The sequence below is a fragment of the Bos taurus genome, chromosome 21 (assembly GCF_002263795.3).
Source record: "Bos taurus isolate L1 Dominette 01449 registration number 42190680 breed Hereford chromosome 21, ARS-UCD2.0, whole genome shotgun sequence".
Classification (NCBI taxonomy): Eukaryota; Metazoa; Chordata; class Mammalia; order Artiodactyla; family Bovidae; genus Bos; species Bos taurus.
Window position 1 is genome coordinate 33,873,767 of NC_037348.1, and position 18,810 is coordinate 33,892,576.

Below are 18,810 nucleotides of genomic sequence, written 5' to 3' on the forward strand. Positions count from 1 at the left end.
TAAAATGCCCATTTGCTGGGTACTTTCTTTCTCCTTATCTTGAAAAATAATAAAAAATAAACACACGGAAAAAAAAAATCTCAAAAAAAGAAAAGGAATAAAACTCTAAGAAGGCGAGAGATGGGAGGCCAGGGGGGAGCCTGACCACGGTAGGGCGTCTATCCCCCGGCTCTTCAGCCTCCTCCCATCCGGGCCCGAGGGCAGGGCTCCCAAAGCCCCACAGGTGGGTCCATGAAAGAAGGTGCCAGGCCTAGGCGGGGTCTCCGGGTGCCAGAGGGGGCACGGGCTGGGACAGGAAAGAGGCCCAGCGGCCTCCTGCTGGGCTCAGTTCAGGTTTGGGCCCAGCGAGCGGGGGTGCGAGGTCCGCAGTCTCTCCGGCTCAGTCCCTGCAGGCCCTCAGGCCCTCGGCCCGGGCGAGGCCGCAGTCACAGGTGCAGCTCGTGGGTCTTGATGCGCTCGAGCTGCTCGCGGAGCTGCAGGAAGGAGGGCCGCGTGGCGGCATCCAGGTGCCAGCAGTTCTTCATGACCTCGTAGACTGCAGGTGGGCAGCCGTCAGGGGCATCCATCTTGTAGCCCTTCTCCACCCGCGGGACGACGTCCTTCAGGGGCTGTGCAGAGGTGGGGGTGGTGTGAGTCGGTGCGAGGCCTGACCCCGAGGGGACCCCTACTTAGCACCCCTCTCCATGACACCCCTAGTTCTGTCTCAGATCCAGGTCCCGGGGGCGCCCTGAGAGGACCCCAGGGCAGGTCTGCAGCTTCCAGGCCTCAGATGGGGGAGGCAGGGCCCAGTGAGGGCCCCCACCCTGCCACCCTCCCCTTTCTCCAAGCCCCAGTCTCAGCCCCAGTGCCCACACTCACAATTCTTGGATAAGGCACTCGCCCGAAAGAGTAGATTTCCCAGAGAAGGATCCCGAAACTCCACACATCAGACTTGGTGGAGAATTTCTGCCATGTGGATGGGAGAGGCGGTGTCAGATCCTGGGAACTGGGGGTGGGGGTGACCAGGAACCCCATCCACCACTGCTCAGGCCCAGAGGAGAAGCCCGCCCACCTTCTCTCTTAGGGCCTCGGGGGCTGTCCACTTGACCGGCAGCTTGCCCGTGTCCTGGGTGCTGGAGGCCTCCTTGGTGAGGCCGAAGTCGCTGACCTTGGCCACATTGTCCTCAGACACCAGCACGTTGCGGGCAGCCAGATCCCGATGCACGAAGTTGTTGCCCTCCAGGTATTCCATGGCCTCACAGACGTCTCTGGGGGTGAGCCACCCACACGTCCCCTCAGGCAGGGGTCCCGTAGCAGGGCAGCTCCCCCCACCCCCAATCAGGTTGCTTCACTCACAGTGAGAACTTGAGGAGACAGTCTCCGCCAAGCACCGACCGACCCCGAGACCGCAGGTAGTCCACTAGACTCCCCTGGGGCAGGACAGACAGACCAACAGGCCGAATAGGTTAGACTTGCCCTCCAGACCTCAGGGTACTTGGGGCTGGGTAAACGGTGACACTCACGGGAGGTGTGAGGAGAGCGAAGGGGCAGGGGAAAGGTCAGGGCATCACTTCTGAAAGATTATCAGATCCTACACGCTGGACACTGCACTCAGCAATTTTCATGCACTGTCTCTTAATTCTCATAAATCTCTGAGGAAAGCTTTGTTACTACCTCCCTTCACAGACGAGGACCTGAAGTTTGGTGAGGTGACACAGCTTTTCCATGGTCCTGGAATGGTCATGCCATTGGTCACCTCCAGTGAATAAATGATGAGCCAGGACAAAAGCCAAGCCCCAGTGACTTCAAAGCTCAGTTGGAGAGCAGGGACTGAGGGAGCATGGGCCCAAGGGTATGGCGGGGGGCTTGGGGCAGGCACACACCTTGGCCATGTACTCGGTAACGATGTACAGCCCGCTCTTCTCCTCTACGATCACGCCCAGAAGCTGTACCAGGTTGCTATGCCGGAGTTGCCTATGGCGGGACAGGGTGGTCAGAGCCTGCCAAGCCAACCCATCACCTCCCAGCTCCGGGGCGACCTCCCCACCCACCCCCTGTCCCAACTCACGTCATGACGGAGGCTTCAGCCAGGAAGGCCTGTGCAGTGGCATCGTTCTTAATGCACTTGACAGCGACTTTGTTCCCTCGGTAGTCACCCAGCATCACGTCTGCGAAGACAGCTGGGGCTTGTTCCCTGGACTCCCCACAGTCACCAGCCCCTCCCAGGGCTCCCACCCTCTCCGGCTCACCTCCAAACTCCCCCTTCCCTATGGTCTGCAGCAGCTTCAGGTCCTTCATGTTCAGCGCCCAGCCACCTGGGTGGGAGGTGACAGGGGGGCGGGAGGCGGTGGTCAGGGAGCGGGGGTTAAGTCAGAGCAGGGGTCGCAGCAGAGGAAGACTGGACTATGACATGTGGGTTCCCTGGAGGTCTCCAGAGCCTCTGGGATGGGGGTTGTGCCAGGAAGCCTGGGTGGGGGAGGAGGCGGGTGGGCAAGAGAGGGGTGGGTGTGGGGGTGGCACTCACTGCGGAAGAACTCATCCTGGGCGGCCACGGTGCCCTCCATGACCTTTGGCTTGATGAGGCGAGTACAGAGGCCATCTGCATCTGAGGTGTAGTGCTGCAGGGCGCAGGGCAGCCCCTCAGGACCAGGCCCTGTGCACCACCGGTGCACCACTCTGATCTGACCACCAGAGGGCAGCAGAGGCTGGTCCCACCCAGTCGAGTTGCTTTGGGGAGGGAGGGCTCCCCATTTTCTAGCAGGGTTAGGGAGGCCCAGACACACAGCCTGTCTCCCACGCCACCCCACACCCCAGGTGCTGGACGGACACCAGCTGTTGCTATCACTTGGCCTCACCAACAGCCCTGACTCAGCCTCTAGCTAGGTGTGCAGAGGACCCCTGCCCCAAGTCAGGTCAGCGGCGGGGACAGTGCTGAGGGTGGGTGCAGGAGGCATCTGAAGGCTGCCTGGGGCAGAGTCGGCCTTGGGAACTGCCGGACAAGGGGGCCACCAAGGTGGAGCTCGAGGAGACATGCTTATACACACATGGTTGGGCAGACAGTTCTGAGTGGCTGGAGGGAAGCTAGCTCTGGGATCAGAAGATTTAGATCTAGTCCTGGCACCTCCAAATCACAGCAGTGTGACCAGCAGCAGGCCCCTTAACTGCTCTGAACCTTTGTTTCCTGGCCTACATACTGGGGTGCCATCTCCACGTGGAGGCACTGTGGGCTCAGAGATAAACCCCGGCACACGACAGGGGCTCTACAGAGGCGCAGGGAAAGGCAGGCTCGCCGAGGCCGCAGGACCTGCCCAAGGTCACCCTGCCAGTGGCGGTGGGGCTGCAGCCGGAACCCAGCTGGCCCTGGGGTCCCGCTCACCTCCACCAGCTGCATGAGGTTCTCAAAGTACACCTCTTCATCGATGCTGAGCTTGCTGGCGTGGTACATGATGCGGTAATGCTCCACCTTGCCATCACAGCTCACGCACAGCGTGTAGTCCCCGGGGTAGTTGGTGCTCTCCCGCACCAGGAACAGGCCTGTCTCCGGTGGGCACAGGAGCCGCTCTGCCTGTTCCCGCGTGATCTTGCCATGGAACCAGCTGCAGGGAGGCCAAGCCTGGGGTCGTGGCAGCCCAAGGGCAGTGCTGGGTTCCACGTCCTGAAGGCCCTCCCTCTGGCTGGTGCCTCCTCAGAGTTTGTGGCTCAGACAGGCACTGAGGCCCTCGTCCTCTGCTTCCCACCCTTCATCCCCTCTGAGGTCTGCACCCACGCCCTTCCTCTTGAGAGGCCCTCATGGACATCCCAGCTCTTACCCTTGCCTTCATGCTTTCCTGACTCTCTTCCTGGGGACTCAGGGCTCCCATCCTCCTCCCTCCCAGACTGGAGCTTCTGATCGCTCCTTGGAGGTACTCACGGCATGAGGCTGAGCTTGGTGCCTGCCTTCACACCCTCCCGCTTCTGGACATAGTTGGCTGGGATGATGCCCTCACGGCCCACCTTGTTCTTGGCTTTGTACCAATTGGGGTCCTAGGGAGAGGGGAGCCCAGACACTTTCTCAGGCTCACCCACCCCTGCAGGGGAGCAAAAACCCAGAGGTGGGTGGTGGGTGGGGGTGTGAGGTCCCTGGTTACCTTGGTGACAGCCACAATGGTGAGCACATCTCCTTTGCAGAAGGGAAGGTCTTGCTCAGCAGTGCCGTGAAAGTTGTACTTGGCAATACATTCTGTACCGGATGGCCAGGCAGCCTGCAGGGCAGGCAGCAGGTGGGCAGGTGCAGCCCGGGGCAACCCCCACCCACCTGCCTGCACGCCTGCAAGGCCACAGCCTCTCTCCTAGCCTCCACAAGCCTGGGTGAGGCGCCCTTCCTCCACAGAGCGCTGGGCGCCTGCTAGCTGAGTCTCACCCCCTGGGCTCCCATCTTGAGTGCCTGCATCTGAATTCTACTTTGCTAAGAGCCAGGGCTGGGGAGAAGGGGAGAGCATCGACCTGCATTCTCACTCTCTCCCCTCTCGGCACCCCATGGTGCCATGGGGACCCCCGCCACACCAGACCCCCATCGCCGCAGTACCTGAATTGCTGACATCTTCCTAGAAGATCTGGCGTCCCCGTGTCACAGGAAGGCCGACCTGTCACTTGGTACCATGAGAGCTGTGGGGAGAAGTGGGGGCTGAGGGGAAGCTGTGAGAAGAGACGGCGCCTCTGTCACTGAGATCCTGCTCCCTCCCCACAGCAATGTGAACAGATGCCAGTGGCTTCTGGAGCTGGGGTCTGGGGCAAGGGCTGCCCTTTCCACTCTTGGCAGGCTGCGGACACTGGGCAGGAGAGAAGGGCCGAGGACCCCCAACCCTGAGCCCACTGTGGCCTTATAGCCCACAGAATGACCAACAGAGGCCACAAATCACAGCGGGTGAGTAGCACCTGCCCTGCCAGCCCATGGCGGGATATCAGCTAAGCGGTCTGCGAGGGGCCACTGAGGGTGGTCACTGAGGGCGGCTGAGGTCACTGAGGTCCTTGGGATTTGGGGAAAGTCACTCGTCCTCTGTGGGCCTCTCAGTTCTGTCACCTACAGAAACTTGCCCCGGCAGAATCTCTGAAATCAAATGTAAGCCAGCTCCATGGCCTGGCCACCCCACTTCCGGGCACACACCCGAGAGATGGCAGGGCAGGTGTTGCCAAGACAGGCCTGGGAGAGCGCACGGGAGCCTGGTCTGAACAAAGTGCACACTGGGGACTGCCCAGATGCTCGCCGGGAGTGAGAGATAAGCTGTGTGTGTTCACACAACAACGGACAGCAGCAACCGTGAACCAACCGCCACCATGGACCAACACTGACGCGTGCCCAAGCGTCGTGCTGACCAAGGCGCCAGGCAGGAAGCACACACGCCGTGTGATCCCATCTGAATCAGGTTCAGAATCAGGGGATTCCCAGGGCAGGATGGAGACCTCGGAGGAGACGGCTAGCTGACTGCAAGGGGGTAAGCTGAGCTCTGGCAACTCACCGAGCTGTGCCCTGAGACTGGTGTAGTTTCTGGTGTACATGTTGACTTCAATACAGTGGACTCCCCCAAGAAAGCGACCCCAGCCAACCTGATGCCCCCAGAGCAGCAAGTCAGCCCCGTCCTGCACACACACTCTCTGCGGCCCCAGCTCAGCACTCCTTCTGCAACCATCATCTTCCCACACACAGCCCAGAGCTGCCGTGTACCTGTCTCAGGAAGCAGAGGGATGGGACTACTGTTCTTTGCTGACAGATGAGCAATCTGAGGCTTAGGCAGGGCCAGTGGCTCTCCCATGCCTATGGTGTGTCAGAAGAGAAACGCCTCCATGTGCCTTGTTCCCAGGCTCATTCATGTGACGGACAAGGTCTGGGGCCTGGCTGACATTCATGAGCAGTGGAAGAAGACATTTAAATGCAAGTGCCTAGGGGTGTGCAGGGAGTGAGGACTGCAGAGCTCAGGTGGGCTTCCTGGAGGAGGGAGCGCTGAGCTGAGCCTGGAAGGTCGCAGGGCTTGGAAAGGCAGGGGCACCCAGGCTGGAAGCCCATCGTGAGGGAGGGTGGGAAACAGATCCTATGGTCTGAGCACCCCGTTGTCCGCTGCAGGGGATGGTGAGTACTGGGCCCGCGGGGCACAGACCCTGCAGGGATGTGGGGCTTCAAATTCCAGGTGAGGAGACAAGCTTGGCTTCTGAGGGCCATGGGACCTGGGGCCTAAGCAGGGGGGGTGTGGTCTGGGCGACCAGAAGGAGCCAGGGGAACCACCACCACTGCTTCCAGGCCCCACTCCTGGGGCAAGGGTCAGGCAGACCAGGCTCTGACGAGTACACAACAGGCGAGAAACTCAACCCTTCTGATCCTCGGATCTCGCACTCCGAAGGCGGGATGGGACACCCCCAAGCAGGCTGTGGAGGGAGTGGATTGAGCCCCCAGACTTGGAAGTGTCTGGCATCAACCTCCTGCGCCTGGGGATGAAGGGCTTCCCTTCCTCCCGGAACACACAGTGCTTCCTGTCCCGAGGCCAGAGCGGCAGCCTCTGCCGTCTGGGCAGGGAGACCGGATCCCCCTAGACACACACACACTGACACGACGGGGCCACCATGAGTACAGGAAGCAACTTCGGGCTCCCGACAACCACCTGTGGGAGCCACGAGCTCCTCTTGCCCCCATTTCATAGAAATGGAAACCGAGGCTCAGGAGCTTGCAACAACTTGCCCTAAGGCACACCACTAGTTAGGGGTGATGGTCTGGAACTTGAATTGGGGTCGCTCTGTGGTTGGCTGGGTCCTCAACCTGCAAGCCCTTCTGCATAGGGGTTCTGCCAGCTCTCCGCATCCCCATGTCTCCCCCTCCCTCCACAGAGGGCGCGGAGGCTGAGGCGCCGTTAGTCACCCTCTCAGCTGTCAGTTTGCAAACACTCTCTCCCCGGCCTGCAGCTGCCGCCGCCGCCGCCTCCCCACTGACTTGAGGATAATAATAAAAATAATAATAGGCCATGTTGGCTGAGCACTTACTCTGTGCCAGGCTGTCCTTGACACATTATGGCTCATCAAATCCTCTTAACAACTGAGAGAAAGGCTATTATTATTCCCATTTTACAGGTGAGGATGCCAAGCTAGGCCAAGAGGCAAGTGGCCTTACCTGAGGCTACACCTCCAGTGAGCATCCTGCCTCACACAGGTGTCAGAGGCCTGAGCCAGCAGGCCATCCCACCCCCACGCCTGGTGCCCTCTGCCTAACGTGCCCACACATGTCTATGGAGTTGCCGGCAGGCTGGGACCACCCTGGCCTAGAGAAGAGAGTGCAAGGGAACAGGGAGAAGCGAGCAGTGCTCAGGGGGATGGACGAGCCCAGAGAGGTCAGGGGGGCTTCCTTGAGGGTCTGGCTTTGGAGAGGACAATCAGGAAAGGACAGGTGTGAGCTAGCCTTCCCCTTGCTCAACTGGCTATGGCTTCAGGACTCCGTTTTCCCACCTGTACAATGGATTGGTGACAACCTTGCAGCTTCCAGGGCTGCTCTGAAGCCTGCTTTCTTCACACAGATATCCTGCTGGAGGGAGCTGCAGATACTCTCTGATGGCTCCTCCCTGGCGAAGTCATGAGGCCAGGACGACCCTGTCCTTAGGGCCCTGAGGGTCCAGATGGGCTATCCCCCTCCAGGTCAGAGGCCAAGAGTCAGCGGCTGGGAGGGGCCGCTAAAAACCGTGGCCTCTGATCCAGCCTTGGTCAGGCACAGAGGGGCCCTGCCAGGGTTATCTGAACCTTGTTTCAGGCAGCTTTGCAGAAGAAGTGCAGGAACAGTGTCCTGGGAGGCATGGGCTCTCAATCCGGTTCCTGCTCTGTCACCAACTTGCTCTGTGACCTTGGGGAAGTCCCTTGAGCTTTCTGGGACTCACTGGCTCTCCAGCACGTGAGCCAGATCCCTTTATCACCTGCAGCTCCTAGGACTCTGCCTCCCTGCCTTGGCATTCCCTCTCCACCCCTCCCCATTCTCTACCCAAGGAACTTCCACTCAACCTTTGGGGTTACACAGGTGCCTAAAAACACGTAGCAGGACAGTCCCTGCGGCACTGATGGGTGTAGCAAGAGGCTGGGAGACAGACTTTATGTCCATTAATAAGGAACCAAGTAAATAAATGACCAGATATCCCCCAAAGGGAAAAAGGCCAGCTGAGACAGGGCCAAGACGGATCTCAAGGTGTTGAAACAGAAGCCTCCCCGTGAGAGAGTAAGTAGAAATGGCAAATAACCAGCTCAGATCATGAAGGACATGTTGCTAGGGGTGCAGGACAGTGACATGGCATCTGGGGACCACGCTCCAGACTAACCAGAGAGAGGAAAGAGCACTTCCAGCACAGCGAGATGTGGCCCATGCCTCGTTCACCAAGTGATCAAACGGAGTGGCACCAATGAGGAGAGGAGCATACAGAGTGCCTCCCGCCCTGAGCAGGGCATGGCATCTTCTGTGCCACGGCCGCAGAGCCGCTTAACCTGACTCCAATTAGGGAGCCCAGATATCCGGCCTGCCTTGAGTCAAGGTCATTAAAGACAAAACAAACAAGCACAGGCTGGGGGATGTTCTGGATTAAGCAGGACACCAAAGAAACAGGACACAACAAAATGGTAACTATGGGAGGGGAGGGGTGTGTTAGGGGGTAACCTTACTGTGGTAATCGTATCACAACATACATCTGTATCAAATCTTCACACTGTACACTACTCAAATTCACATAACACTAAATAGCAATTATATCTCAATAAAGCTGAAAAAGAAAAAAAAGACACACGACAGCAAGACTCAATGAGTGATTCTGAATCAGATTCTGGATCAGAGGGAAAAAATAGCTATAAAGGTCACTTGGGGACAACCTTGAAAAATGAAAACGTTAGATAATATGATGGAATTAACGTTAATTTTCTTAACTGTGATCATGGTACTGTGATTATATAATAGATCTGTGCTAAAATACTTAGAAGAGGAAGGTATGATGCCTGCAAACTCACACTCAAATTGGCAAAAAAACAAAGTATATACATATGTCTAGTACACAAAAGAAGAGGTAACGCAAATGTGGCGAACTGTTAAAATCCGGTGCATCTGGGTGAAGTATATATGGGTATTTGTGTGTGTGTGCTAAGTCGCTTCAGTTGTGTCCGATTCTCTGCGACCCCATGGACTGCAGCCTGCCAGGCTCCTTTGTCCATGGGATTCTTCCGGCAAAAAAACTGGAGTGTGTTGTCACACCCTCCGGAGGATCTTCCCTACCCAAGGACTGAACCCACGTCTCCTGCACTGCAGGCAGATTCTTTTTCCATCTGAGCCACCAGGGAAGCCCACATATGGGTATTTATTATACTATTATTTTAGCTTTTTGGTAGGTCTGAAAAACTCAAAGACTGGAGGAAAAAAAAAAAAGCAAGGTGCAGGACATCATCCATGGTATATTACAATCCTTATTTTTCCAAAGGACATACCATTCATCCCTGACCTCAGAAATGCACAGATTATCGCTAAAAGACAAAAGAAGCTGATAACAGAGGTTATCTATCTCTGGGAGGGGGAAGGAGGAGTGAGGATCAAGTTCAGGGCAACTTCCTTTTCATTGTATATCTGCTGTCTGTTCTTTAATTTGTTTTCTTAACAACATGTATCTATTGAGTGAGTGAAAGTCACTTGTCTGTCCTGTCTGACTCTTTGAGACCCCATGGACTATACAGCCCACGGAATTCTCCAGCCCAGAACACTGGAGTGGGTAGCCTTTCCCTTCTCCAAGGGATCTTCCCAACCCAGGGATCGAACCCAGGTCTCCCGCATTGCAGGTGAATTCTTTCAGCTGAGCCACAAGGGAAGCCCATGTATCTATTCAGTTCAGTTCAGTTCAGTTCAGTCGCTCAGTCGTGTCCAACTCTGTGACCCCATGAATCTTAGCACACCAGGCCTCCCTGTCCATCACCAACTCCTGGAGTTCATTCAAACTCATGTCCAACAAGTCGGTGATGCCATCCAGCCATCTCATCCTCTGTCGTCCCCTTCTCCTCCTGCCCCCAATCCCTCCCAGCATCAGAGTCTTTTCCAATGAGTCAACTCTTCACATGAGGTGGCCAAAGTATTGGAGTTTCAGCTTTGGCATCAGTCCTTCCAATGAACACCCAGGACTGATCTCCTTTAGAATGGACTGGTTAGATCTCCTTGCAGTCCAAGGGACTCTCAGGAGTCTTCTCCAACACCACAGTTCAAAAGCATCAATTCTTCGGCGCTCAGCTTTCTTCACAGTCCAACTCTCACATCCATACATGTATCTATTACCTCCCCCCTAAAAATTATGACTGAGTTTCCCAGGTGGCTTAGTGGTACAGAATCCACCTGCCAGTACAGGAAACACAAGAGATATGGTCCAACCCCTGGATCGGGAAGACCCCCTGGTGGAGGAAATGGCAACCCACTCCAGTATTCTTGCCTGGAGAATCTAAATCCCACGAACAAAGGAGCCTGGCAGACTACAGTCCATGGGGTCGAAAAAGAGTCAGACATGACTTAGTGAATTAAAAAACAAGAAAAAAGCAAAAATTGCGATTAGTAAGAAAATAAACAACTTCTGGAAACTGACTTATGCCAGGAGTCTTCCATGGTCACCTGGCTGTGGTGGCTGGCTGCTCCAGGCCTCCAGAGCCTCTCACGTCTCACGGTCCAGTGAGAACCTCCCCGACCCTGGCCTGGGAGCCCTGCAGGAGTAAAGCCAGGCTGACTCACGTCCTAGCAGGGGCCAGGCCCAGAGCGGCTGGGCCGTGATTGAGTACTGAATGAATGAAGGAACCAACAAACAACAGGGGGAAGCTAGGCTGGCTGCACCACACTGTGGTCCCACAACCGACAGGACTATATTTAACCCCAAAAGGACAGCAGCTGCCACCCCACCCCCACAGAGCTGGGGGACAGGGGGCTTTCACTCCTACTTCCTGCCCCAAACCCTGCTCCCAGCAGTCCTTGTGCTGGGGTCCCGGGAACAGGCTGGGCATTGTGCCCAAGCACTGAGGTCAGTGGCCGCAGCCTCAGGCAGGCTTTCTTGGGAGCCCAGGCTGCCAGGGAGGGGCGAAGCCCAGAAACTGCCCTCTTCCTGCTTTGGGGCAGCTGTAGACCCCAGAGCCAAGCACGTGCTGAGGGCCAGAGTAGGTCAAGGGGCTCCTGCCCTGCCCCCCTCACCAAAACTCCACTGCCTAGTGGGGCGTGGGAGCCTTCAGTAACTGTTTACACCCAGCTAAAAATACCCACTGAAAAGGGAAGTGCACAGGAGACCTGGGGGGGACTCGGGGGCCACAGTCCCCAGAGACTCTGGTCCAGCCATAGGACCCGGCTGGAGTCGCTGCAGGGCGGGGGCAGCCCGCTGGAGGCAACAAGCCGGTCCACCTTGCCCTCTCGTTCTTCGAGCCATCGTTTCAAGAGCCTCCCTGTATGCCCAGCCCCACGTGTGGTGGGTCAGTATGGCCAGGAAGGGGAAGGGCCCAGGAGGGTCCTGCCCTTGGGACCCCAAGAATGCTACTCGGCTTCTCTCCCTGGTGCCCAGCCCTGCTGCTGATCTCCGAGCTGCCAGGTGGTCAGTCAATGACGGCCAGGTGTGCAAGGGATGCCTCAGCAGGCGAGAGAGACAGGGGGCGGGGCCACTGGGGAAGCGGAGTGTTGGGGGGGTGGTGTTAGCAGGGGACTGGGAGGATCTCAGGTGATCTCAGGTAGAAGCGACTGTGCTAGATCAGGCCAGGATTCGGATTTCAAACCGTGGTACGCAGAGGGTTAGCTGAGAATGAAGAAGCGCGGGGTGGGGTCTACAGGGGCTCTGAACCCAGGCAGTTTGGAAGCCGCTGACAGGTATGGGGCAGACACAAGCAGCGCTGTTTCTGACTGGGCGCGACCCTCCACCCCCCCCACCCCCCACCCCAGCAAAGGACAGCACCTGAGGAGGGCGGGGCACGCCAGCAGCTGAGCTGGTTTGGCAGCTGCACAATCAGCCCCGCCTCTGGTTTTGCAAGGGGCACCCAGGCTGACGGCACTGTGATGCCCCTGGCCACACACCAGGGTGGAGGTAGGGGCTGGTTCCCACTAAGCTGGACGGGTGGTCCCAGAGCCCTCAGCATACCCACTACACAAAATGTCTCAGGGCCGGGTAGCAGCAGAACTGGGCACAAGACCCCTGAAAGGCCTGAACCTCCCTGGGGGTCAGGAGAGGACTGGAAGGAGGGTCCCACTCACTTTGCCTCTGGTGTGTGCGGTCCACCCCCCACCCCAGGGCTCCCTCAGCCTTCAGCACCCCAGTCCTAAAGGGAGGGGTGAGACGAATGGCTAAAAAATGTTAAAAACCAAACTACAGCAACTCACAGGCTTTTTTCCTGCCCCCCAGTGGCTCAGTGGGACCGGAAATCCCGTCTAGCGGTTTGGGAGAGGCGGGGGCTGGAGGAGAGAAGCCTAATGGGGTGCCTCCTCCCCCAGGCACTGCTGTGGCTGGAGGCTGTCACTCCTGGCCCAGAAAGGTTTCTAATTACCGCTCAGGAGCCTAATTACCTACATGCGCTGGGCAGGGGGGGACTCCAGGGCTCCCCAGGGCCCTAACCCAGACCTCAGTTCCGCCACACCCCTCGGCACAGCCTGTGGTCTTTGCATCTTCATTTGACTACATTTACATATGGCCTCTCAGCACTGGTCTCCAACGAACCCTTGAAAACCAGACTGTCCTTGTCCCTCACCCTAGTCACCTTACACGTGGGGAGACTGTGGCCCAGTGGCCGGTGAGTGGCCTAGAACTTTGACCCCCAGATTCCCGTCTCTGGTCTCCCCGTCTCAGAGAACATACAGCCATGCTGCCCAGGGGAAAGAGAAGAAGGGCTACCAACACCCTCCCCCACGGGATGGACTGTAAAAGTGAAAGCACGGAGCGAGAGCCTACTGACCCAAGCCTGCCCTCGTTACTTCACCCTCAGAAAACCCCTTATCTGCTTGACAGAGGAGGCACCCAGCTGAGGACGATCACCCAGCTTCCAAGGGGGAGAGTGAGGGTTTGAGTTCAGGCCTGCCTGAACTTGGTCAGCAAACCCTCCACCCTCTCCTTGGGCAGGACCGATGACGTCCTGGACAGACAGGTGCGGGAGGGCAGCTGAGGGGGGACCGGCCGGCCCTCCTGTTCTGGGAAGCACGGGTTACATCTGTGCCATATCCTGCCTTGCAGAGACAGGCCAAGAGTTTGTCCAGGGCCACACAGCAGCTAGAGAAGTCAGCAGCCCTAGAGAGTAAGGGCTCTGGCCAAGGACCTCTGCCCCCACCCACCTCTTTCTCAAATGCTTCTTGATTTTCATGGCCCTGCCCCTCCAGGAAGTCCTCCTGGCTGCTCCAGCCTACGCAGATCCCCAGCTTCTGAGCTCCCCCCAGCCCTGCCAGGAAGTTAGAACCACAGGCCTCCCCCAGCTGACTCCTCTCTGAGCCTGGGCTCCTATACTGGTTGGCAGGGGGCTCTGAGGGTTCCCTCTCCCCTCCACTCTCCCTGTGGCATGGCCAGCACAGGCCAGGCCCACAGATGTCCGGGCCTGGGTGAGGAGCAGAGGTTGGGCTGAGAAGCAGCAGCCAGGGGGTGCAGGTGTCAGGTGACACCCAGGTCTTCACCCACCGGGGCAGGGCTTCCAATCATGTGGAGAGCAGACCGGCAGGGGGTGGGGGGTGCGCCAGGCAGCCTCTCTTTTGTGTCTGGAGGCCCAGGGCACGGAAGGGGAGGGGGAGGCGGAGGGAAGCTGCGGTTGGAGGCCCAGCCCCACCGAGGCGTTCAGAGCTGGTGTGTGATGAGAAGCCACGTTCATCACAGGACCTCAAAACCAGGAAGAGAAACTGAGCAGGCAGAAGGGTGAGCTGGGCTGCACAGGGGGGCCCCCAGCTTCCCGGGGCCTGCCAAGGGGAGCTCCTGGACAGTCAGTGGACAAACCACTTGGCCCTCCTGGGCCTCAGTTTGCCCATGGGAAAAATGGGATTTCTCTCCCTGGTTCTGCCACTATGGCCCTGACTGGTATGGGCTGAGGTATGCCTGAAGCCAGGGACCCTCCCCCAATTAGTGGAGTACTCCTGGTCCCGCAGCGGGCTCTGGCCTCTCCTGGGAAGAAGGGCTTGGCCCTCTGCAGCCAGCCTTGCCCTGCTTGCTTCTCCCCTAAGCCACACAGGGAGCACACTAGCTCTTCCTCACCAGCTCTTTATTTTTAGGTCTGAATTTGACTTTAATCATTACTTAGCGGATTCTATTTCCAGCCCTTGGATGAAGGGACCCAGAGGAGAGGAGGAGGGGAGGCGGTGCTCCCTGCCTGGGATGGAGGGGTGGCCTGCTCCTCCACCCATCCTGTCCCCAACCAAGAAACAGGGGCACTGAGAAACACCCAAAGTGCTCACCCCAGCCAGGCCAGCATCGTGGAGAGGACCGCACCCTGTGACCTCATCCCAGCCCGGGCTGTGGGACAGGAGGGCAGCTGTAATGCCCACTTCCCCTGCGCCAAGACCAGGCAGGAGGCAGACACTCCAAAGGCAAAAGTCTGGCGGCCGGAGCCTGAGGTCAGGCACCGGGGAGCCCTCTGCATTGAAGGAGCCACCTCGGGAAGGACCCTCTGCCTACGTTGTTCCTGAGCCATGCTGGTCATCTGGGCTATGGTCTCATAGGCCCCAGGGGTGCCGATCTGAGACTGGTTTCCTCCTAGTGTCCCTGGGGTGGCGCTAGGAAGGCACACCGCCACCCCCGTTCTACAGAAGCAGAACAAGAGGAAGCAAGTAATGTCACAGCAGTACACACTCAGGTTAGACCTGGGCAGCATCTGCCAGAGAGAGGGCTGCCAACACCCGAGATTTCCCAGTGATCTGTGGACCATCTATGTTCCCTTCAGCTCCCAGCTGGGAGGCTCTGGAGTCTGTGGCCCCTGGCCCCGGCTTTCTTCCCTCCTTCAGCTGCTTGGTGGGAGGATGCAGCTGGCATGGCTGTCCCTGGCTTGAGGCTCAGGATGCCTGGAGTTCCTTGCCCAGTACTCAAGTTTTCCTAGCGAGTAGGTCCCTGTCTCTACAGGGCAAACGTGGGTCTAGCCTAGGAAGTAGCTGAAGCTGAGGGACAGGAGGCAGCCAGGCTTTCAGAGAAGAGGCCTCATTCATTCAGCTCTGATGCTGGAAGAACAGAAGGAGAAGGGGTAGGGCCAGGCCCCAGAAACCAACCCATAGCCCATCTTCCACATGGTGATGGGGCGGGTGGAAGGCAGAGAGGGGCGACAGGACACTGGCCAGAGCAGTTTCTGAACACAGGGTTTCAGAAGGGCTCCCTGGGCAGAGACCACCCTCGGTTAGGTGAGCCATCAGCCAACCCTGGCCCTGGCGTCTTCTGCACATGCCGAGGCAGCCGGCTGTGGGCACTCTCTCAACAACGCCTACCCTTCTTACAGAGCATCTAGTGGACGCCAGGGGCTGTGCCAGGCACCTTCCAGTCCCTGGGTTAGTTAGTTCAGTGTCCGCACACTACCCTCTGAAGTAGGGATTGCTGTTGTGTATATAAAGGAAATCTGGCTCCAAGGATGACCTGCCCAAGATCCCTCTACCCCGGCCTCAATGGCACAGCTGGGCCTGGAGTCACTTGTTGGCTGGGTGCCAAGTTGCCTACTCTCTCCAATACCCTCGGCGGCTATGGGGGCCTGTAGTAACAACAGTTACAGCAGCGACAGACGGGCAACAACAGTGCACAAACCTGGGAACAGGGTTGGAGTATCGCCGCTATGGCAAAGCCGTCCGGAATATTCCGTAGCTTTTTAGAGGCAAAGTTACAGACTGTGTAGCAACATGAGAAAATGCCCAGATACAGTATTAAATGAAAAAAGGTGTGAAGGCACACACACCCAAATGACAACAGCGACGAAGGAAAAAAAGATCAGCGAAAGATGGGCTGGGAACTCCAAGATACTCACAGCCACGGCACTGGGGAAGAAACAGTGGGTGAGTTTTTCGTTCTCTAAATGGTCTGTAGTGCTGTTTTGTTACTTTCTAAATTAAGCACCCCAACACTACATACCTACACACTTAGTTTTCTCGTAAGCAACGCAGGCTTTGCGTTCTGGGGACCTGCCTGTCCCCTAGCTCTGGTCCTGGTGTCTGGGATTTCAAGGAATGGCCTTTCTGATTTGGGACAGCCCCTGAGACACACGAGGGTCCTTCCCTACCTTCTCTTTCACAGATCAAGCACCTTTGGGTTATTTCTTTGAAGCCAAGGCCCAAAGATGGAGCCAAGAAGTGGACCTCAGCCGTCTTGGACGATCAGGGGGCAGCCACGTCACACTGTGGGCCCTGGGGCTGTCTCTGCCCGAACTCTGGTCTGTTCTGGGATGGTTCAACCCCTAGGAGCCTGGTACCCTCTGCAGTGATGCTGGAGACCCTCTCTCGGTCCTTCTCAGTCCCAGGTCCAACGCAGACAGAAGAGCAGGGAGGAAGACACCAAACTCGCCAGAGAAAAAGTGAATCCCTGCACACACGCTTCCTGAAGCCAGACCCTTTCTACGAGGGCCTCGGGACCCTGGGCTGCACCTGACAGCTCACAGGCATCCAACCAGGTCAGGTTTCAGCCCTAGGCCTTCGGGTTGGAAAGGAAGTTAGGGCTGGGTGAGGGGAACCTCACAGACCCACCACATTTGTGAACCCTCCACTGTGCCTGTCAGGGCAACCGGAAACAGCAGCAATCAAGGGCAGAGACCTGAGCAGGATAAACCTGCCGGTGGCCCCTGGGGCCCCAAACACCACCCTGTATCCTCCAGGGGACCCCCACACCTCTAGGAGCAACAGGATCCTGCCACACTCCCAATCTCCCTCCTTCCACCTTCGCCCTGTTCCTGCTGGGGCCCCTACCAAGAAAGATACTGGGACCATTAGGGTGTGGGGAGCTTGGAAGAGACCATCTGGATGTCCCCACTCTGACAATGCTCTGATGCCAAGGCGGTAGCGTGATCCCTACAGGGTTTTTGTCTTTCCCTCCAGATCCTAGTCACTAGCTAAGCCAAAGGTGTACAGGAGGGCTGAGTCAGGACAGCCCACTGGACTGCTTGAGCTCAGAAGCAGGGGTACACCCCACGGGTGCCCCCACGCACTCGCCACATCCCATGAGTGGGACCCAGCCTCAGACAGCAGGGGGAAACCCCATAGGCAGAGCCGATGCTGCCTGAGCCCAGACAAGGCAGTGCTGAGGCCGGAAGCCCTCTCGCTTCTCTCCAGCCCTCTGTAAGGGAGCACGTGCTCATCCCACAAGGTCCCATGGCCAGGCTGGGGGGCTTATGTCCCTCATGGATAAAGGTACCTGTATCGTTTCCCTCTGCCCATAGCAGTCCAGCCCTGCAGAGTGGGGGGAATGAGAGGACCGACAACCTAACTGCCAGAGGCCGGGGACAGCAACTTCCCCCTTTAAGCCTCAGTTCCCTGGTCTACAGAAAGGGAGGGGAAAGGAACCCCTAGTTAAGCTTCAAGAATCCGATGGCTGGGCACGCCCCTTCCTGACACCTGGCCTGGGCCCTGAGGAGCCTGGGAGAATGGGCTGACAAGGCTGCCAGCAGGTGGGGGCATGGTCCTAATAATGCCCAGTGTCACCTCCACCCAAGACACAGGCCCTGCCCAGTTTCCCCACCCTAGGGTCAGAGGTCCCTTGGCTTAGGCCTAGTCTTCTGGGAGGCTCAGGGTGACAGGCTCAACCTCTGGCAGAGGCTCAAGGAAGGTGGCTGGGCCCTGGGCTTCCTGGAGACAGCAGGGCCTCCGCGGGGGGGGAATGAGGGAGGGGTCAGAACCAGGCAGTCCGAGGAACCTGCAGCGAGGCCCGGGGCAGGGAATGGCAAACCGCCCATTCTCCGAGGGCCCTGGTCCATGCTGACCCCCTCCCTCCAGGCTCCAGCCAGCACCCACGAAGCGGGTGGGGGGAAGACAGACTCGGGGTGGCCTGAGACAAGTCTGTGGGGCTGGAAAGGCAGTACCTCCCTCGTGCGCTCCCCTCCCAGTCCGGCTGACAGGGACTCCCGGGAGATTTCGAACCCGGGAAGGAGGTGGGGGTAAGGGAGGTGGGGGATGGGTGTGGACGCCACGGCAGCTGCAAGAGAAGCGGGACGAGCGACCTCCGCCCGCCTCCCTCCGGGAAGCACCCGGACGCCCACCTCCCCTCCCGGCCCGCCAGGCACTCACCTCTCTCGGGGCACTGCGGTCCGGGCCACCTCGCTGCGGGCAGCATCAGCGGCCTGCCGGACGGTCCATGCGGCCAGGGGGGAGGGGAGGGGCGCAGGGGTCCCCGGGTGGTGAGGTACAAAGAGGTCTGGGTGCGAGAGGAGGGGGAGGAGGGACGGCCAGACAGAGGCAGGGGGATGGCCGCGCGGCCCGGGTCGGGGAGGGAAGAAAGGCGGGGGAGAGGGGGCGGGAGGGAGTCGGGGGGGAGGAAACAATGTAGCCGGCGCAGCCCCGGCAGAGTTCCGCTTCCGAACGCCGCCACCGAGGCTCGATGCGGGGACGTCGCGCCGGCTGCCCGGGGCGGCCCCGGACGCTGGTTCGGGGCGCCGCAGAAGGTCCCCGCGTTCCACGCCCCGGAGGCTCCGGCGGCCACAGGCTGGCTGGGGCGGGAGGGACCGCTGGCCGGGGGGGTGGCCCCGACGGCGGCGCGGCCGGGAGACCGCCCCGCTCGGACCCCACCCCAGCAAGACCTCCGCGCGGGGTGCCGGGTGGGGCGAGACCGGGAGGGCGGCGGCGGTCGCGGCGGCGGCGACGGCGGCAGCGGCCAAGCTCGGCTGGCCCTGGGCTCCGCTGGGAGGAAGCTCGCAGGCCTGGCGAGAGGA

General features: G+C 58.8%; 1 protein-coding gene across 1 annotated transcript; it reads right to left on the reverse strand.

Moving 5' to 3' along the window:
* Nucleotides 1-18,394, reverse strand: CSK (C-terminal Src kinase). The gene is made up of 13 exons (NM_001075397.1): nucleotides 18,170-18,394; nucleotides 4,544-4,623; nucleotides 4,107-4,220; nucleotides 3,890-4,002; nucleotides 3,356-3,575; nucleotides 2,504-2,597; nucleotides 2,229-2,294; nucleotides 2,048-2,147; nucleotides 1,863-1,953; nucleotides 1,336-1,409; nucleotides 1,052-1,247; nucleotides 859-945; nucleotides 1-608 (listed from the first exon to the last, which is right to left on the reverse strand). The coding sequence occupies exons 2-13, from the start codon at nucleotides 4,556-4,558 to the stop codon at nucleotides 426-428; spliced, it is 1,353 nt and encodes a 450-aa protein (NP_001068865.1). The 5' UTR covers nucleotides 4,559-4,623; nucleotides 18,170-18,394; the 3' UTR covers nucleotides 1-425.
* Between the last annotated feature and the right edge of the window lie 416 nt (nucleotides 18,395-18,810).